Genomic DNA, 5,159 nt, shown 5'->3' with positions numbered 1-5,159 from the left:
GAATATTGTAGCTTTATCTTAATTGTTCAATCGTAGTTTCGTGCAAAGCTTTAATGGCTTGCGTACAAGTTTGTTCGCAATACATTATAACGTTCAACATATTTTACAGAATCCGATGCCATTCAAATCATGGCAGAATTAATCAAAGGAAATTATGCGACCAGTATTTACAAAATTCATCTGGCGAATGAACACAAAGGTAATAAACAATAATCACTGTTTATGAGAAATAAAAGAAAAATGTACAGAGCAAACGAGACGAAACTTTAAAATTTTAGGCCGAATATCCTTTAATCTTTCTCCCATTATTCGAAAATGACCTTTAATTTTGTAAAAATGACTTCAAACAAATCAGTAAACCATTTTTAAATCAGATTTCTTAATGTTTTAACTGCGCTATTGAGATCAAAATCAATTCACACGGAAATTTTGCTAATGTTCAGATGCTCAAACATGACCTTTCGTCCTCTTGAATATTTCTTTAATATTTTATTCTACGTTCGCTGTGATATATCAAAACCGCTCAAAACTAAACTTTAAAAAACACCCTTTTAATTAAAAATAACGTTCATTCATTGGTATTGGTGTTTGTGGAAATGCATTGAGGTTATCATTATTTGTCTGAACAGTATGATAATGGCTTTCTCACTAGGAACATATTACTGGAGATAGGGGAACGGTTCGGCACTTCATCTCATAGCTCCAATATCCATTCCATTGAGAACAAAGGAACGGGAATTTTTGTGTTTTTTTTTCAGCAGTTAGCACGCATGTTAGCAAAAAGAAGCGACGAGTATTGCTGTATTTTTTTGTTTTGCGATGAAATGAATATATGTTCAGTGAGATGGAAATAGTTCTCCTATATAAAATTATAATTTTCTCGAAATGCAGGTGTCCATCGAAGGGTTCAAACGGCAAATACACCTCAGCTTCCAAGATTAATAACCCTATGTTGCTTGCATCTTCCGCTGTTGCGACCACCAGAATTAAGTCGTTAGACTGCGTTGCTGCTGCCTTTGAGTTATTTATTCAAATTTCTGAAAGCGTGTAATTTGTATTCCGAATGTCCGTCATGCGTTTGCGCGCGGGATCTGGGCATCAGCACCGTGTCATCACTATACTGTTGGCGAATGTTCTTGAGAAATCCCATGAAGCATTAAGGTGAAGGTGGGTTGAGTACCAAAACAAAGCTTTGATAGTATTGGTACAGTAAAAACTTTCATATACTGTAGTAGTATTGGTGTCGTATTTATAAAAAACAAAGAATATTAGTAGGGTGGTTCAAAAAACGACCCAGCACCATCACGCTCACTCGATTCCGTCCCATGCTCCGAGTGTCCTAAAAAAACCGATTTGAACAAAAACTGGTTGAGCGCAAGCCGGTTCAAGTTTGTATGAAAACTAGAATAAGAAACTAAACCTTTTATTACACTGATTACGGCGCTTTCCCTCCAAACGCTGGCGAAAAGAGAACCCACATTGCTGAAAGCAACATTCCAGAGACTTCAGTGAACGAAAACCGCACCGCAGGAAAGATCCATTGTTTACGTAACGCAAATATAGCATTTAATACCCCACTCACTCTTATGTCACACTTTTGTATGAAGCATCTGCCCCTGGTGCGATAGTGTAGACTAGAAGTATCTGCCCCTGGTGCGATAGATATCACAGACAAATTCTGGGTATTTTGTTGAATTGCACGTTTCACGCCTTCTGGGAAGCCTAATTATCATGCGAAAGAATCGCAACCTCGATTAAAATCGACTCCCAACTATTGGAACGATCATTCAATATGGATTGTCTATGGAGTTGAAGCTCTTACATATTTCATCCCGTCATATGGTCTCCCCCCTCGCCATCGCCCAATGACGGAGTGCCAGAATCAGAATAATGTTAAATTCAACCTCGCCATATCAATATCATACAAACCTGAAACGATCTGAGCACGGTATTCAAACATATTCAAACCAGCCCAAACCATCGGACGACACCCAAATTATAAATCATAATCAACTGAGCGTGGCGAAGCAAAATTATTTTGAGCCACCCTACTTATTAGTTTGCTGCTGCCGGTGCCGGTGCACCTCGGTGTTTACATTCGCTTAGCGATCAGTTTTTAATCGTTTTTTTCGGGCAAATCTAGCAGATTATACTAAGTTTTCGGTTCAAACAAGTGATTGATTGCAAAAAGTGGTGTTTAATTTGCATTCTATCAACATTTCGAGCTGCTCATGTGCGGAGAAGTGAGTAGAAACTTGATTTTTCCAATGCCCTTTGAGAAGAAGTGAAGTGCAGTGATGAACCCAACAAATCGCGGACGGCTATTAAATTGGCACGAAACTGCTAATTTATGCTACAATTCGACCCGGAATACATAGGATTCATTGAAGAAACATGTTCATTATCACGGGAAGTAAGGAAATATGCTGTGAACAGGTTAGTAATTTGAATAATTAACTTTTGTTCGATGCTGTTCGATGCATTCGAATGTTGGTGGGAGAGGAGTGCGGGAGGTGTGGGGTTGGCCCGTGGAAGGTCCGATGCCATATTGGCTGCCATCGTGGTACTCTTCCAACTATGTCCTTAAAACCATCATGGATGGGGCGCAGCCAACGTGCTGACCTCTGAGGTTGACTCTCCCGTTGTATCAATTTTATTTTGAAAAATGTGCTTGCAATTCATAACTAACCAGACAGATGACACCATATTTGGAGAAGTTTGGTGATATTTCTGCCCAAATATTCATCAGTCAAGCGAGACTATAAAAGATAAGTTTTTTCAGGTGAGATGGTGCATTTCAAATTTGACATATTCGGTGCGACAGCCTACGGTTGCGTGATAGTCTGAAAATGGCAAAATTAACTCTCTTATTACTGACTACATGCCTATTGGCAAGCTGTTTACACGCAGTTCCTCTGAAGGGAGACGATCGCAAGAGACTCTCAGTGGAGGCAAGATCAGACGCCTCGGAAATTCAACTTTTACGCTTCGAAAACAATCACAACGCACTGGACACCTACCAGTTCAAGTAAGTCTTCCGCTAATTAGTTAATCTTCTCATCACTGGCAACGAATCGATTGAAATTAGCTACAAAGCAATTCGTGATTCGAGCATTCTATCGTGTCATGGTTTGTTATTTTATATTTTTCGGAATCATCTTCTTCTAATTATTTAATCCATCTCCCACAGTTACGCACTAAGCGATGACCAAACACGTGACGAGGTCGGAACGCTCAAGGACGGTAAAGATGCCGAAGGCAACGATGTGCGCTATTACGTAGTACAAGGATCCTATTCGTTCGTCGGAAACGACGGACAAACCTATTGGGTGCATTACACGGCCGATGAGAACGGATATCATCCTCGAGTGGGAACTGGGCCTGATCCGGAGAAGAAGTTTTAAGCATCAGAATGAAATTGGATCAGAAACCCATAAATTCAAACACCTACATTCAGTTCAAATGAAAGATGATATGGAAAATACAAACACCAATGTGCCAAATTTGTTTGATCAAAAAGCAACGTTATTTATTTATTTACTTCATCTGCCTACGTGATCTGCAAGAAAACTTAAAACTAAAAATTGTATGTCGATAAAATATTCTTGAAACGTTGCATCGACGCTAAGATATGCGGTATTTCGAAAAATTTCGTTTCAGGTGGTTCGAAACGAAATTCCGCGGAATTTCGCGGAATTTGAGCATGGCGAAATCTGATTTCTTCATTTTGTTTCGTTTCGTAAAATTACAAAAATTTCGCTAGAAAAAACCAGCTTCTAACGAAATTTAACGGAATTTCGCGGAATTTCGAAACAAATAACTTAAACCATACTTTATATTATCAAAAATTTTGGCTGCTGAACTAAACCATAAAACTATTTTCAAAACTTTAGTTATACATTTTTTTCTATTAACGCTCAATTCTTCTTCTTCAATGGTTCTACATCCCAATTGGAACTTGATCTGCTTTTCAACTATTCTATTATTACTTCCTCTGTTATTAATTGAAAACTTTCCTATGTCCACCATTGCATGAGTAGGTATCTTATTTTTTTTTTCTTCCTAAGTAATGGAGGGGGAATCTGCTCAACATACATCCTGGGTTGGACGTCCAGGGAGTGCGGGGTTAGGGACCATCAGCAAACGACCCGCTAAACCGTTTCCATTGCCGCCAAGCCCATCGTCCCTTCGGTACAACCAGAAAGTAATGCTTCAAAGGGGGGCCAGTGCACAACGCACCTCGAGGTTGGCTGACCTCTTATTTGCGCCTGAACTAGCCATTCCTCGAGTCCACGCGCCACCTCCTGTGTAGCTCCGAGACGATTTGGACAATAGCCGATAAAACGGCGTTCCAGCCAACTTCATCTTTACACATCCTCTGGACTAGGTTGTCCATCTACCCTTAGTGGAATTGTCACACGCACGCTGCCATTTGACCATTGAGGCCAACCAGGCAGTTCTACGGATGCTTCTCGTGCCGCGCATTTATAAACACTCTATGTCTTCATCGATAACGATGTCAATAGGCATCATACCGGTGATGACGCAAAGTGCATCGTGCGACACGGTACGGCACGCGCTCGCATATCTTAGGCACATGAGCCTATACGTACTTTCTAACTTCGTTCTGTAGCAGTTAATACGCAGGGCCGTGCCCCAAGCTGGCCCCCATACCTCAGTATGAACAAAGCGACACTAGCCAAAAGCTTGCGCTTGCTGGCATAAACCGCAGAGCTGTGGAGGCACGCTTGCAGGCGTAATTAACGTGGCTACCAAAGGTAAGCTTATCGTCGATCATTATCCCCAAGAGTTTGATGGAGCGTTCAGAGGTGACCGCGCAGTTGCCTGCCCTTATCACCGCTCGTTGCTCCGACTTTCGGTTGTTACAACAACCACCTCAGACTTGTGGTGAGCCTGTTCTAATTTCCTGGAACTCATCCACTCCTCTTGGTCTATATGCCTCGCATATTGGTCTATATGGCAATGGATCCCCCGTGGTTTTCCGCTTTTGGCAATAGGAGCAAGCTCTGCCTTTTCCATGCTGCAGGGCTGCTGCAAGACTCCCTCGTCCAGGAATCTCTGCATGACAAATCTGAACATCTCGGGAGCTTCAGCAATTGCCGCTTTGATGGCCAGGTTCAGAATACCATCCGGTCCTG

General features: G+C 41.4%; 1 protein-coding gene across 1 annotated transcript; it reads left to right on the top strand.

The window, feature by feature from the left end:
- The first annotated feature begins 2,810 nt into the window (after window positions 1-2,810).
- LOC134202412 (endocuticle structural glycoprotein SgAbd-5-like) lies at window positions 2,811-3,510 on the top strand. The gene is made up of 2 exons (XM_062677414.1): window positions 2,811-3,028; window positions 3,191-3,510. The coding sequence occupies exons 1-2, from the start codon at window positions 2,850-2,852 to the stop codon at window positions 3,402-3,404; spliced, it is 393 nt and encodes a 130-aa protein (XP_062533398.1). The 5' UTR covers window positions 2,811-2,849; the 3' UTR covers window positions 3,405-3,510.
- Window positions 3,511-5,159: the final 1,649 nt, after the last annotated feature.

The sequence above is a fragment of the Armigeres subalbatus genome, unplaced genomic scaffold (assembly GCF_024139115.2).
Source record: "Armigeres subalbatus isolate Guangzhou_Male unplaced genomic scaffold, GZ_Asu_2 Contig1208, whole genome shotgun sequence".
Taxonomy (NCBI): domain Eukaryota; kingdom Metazoa; phylum Arthropoda; class Insecta; order Diptera; family Culicidae; genus Armigeres; species Armigeres subalbatus.
This window is presented reverse-complemented; position numbering and strand designations above follow the sequence as displayed.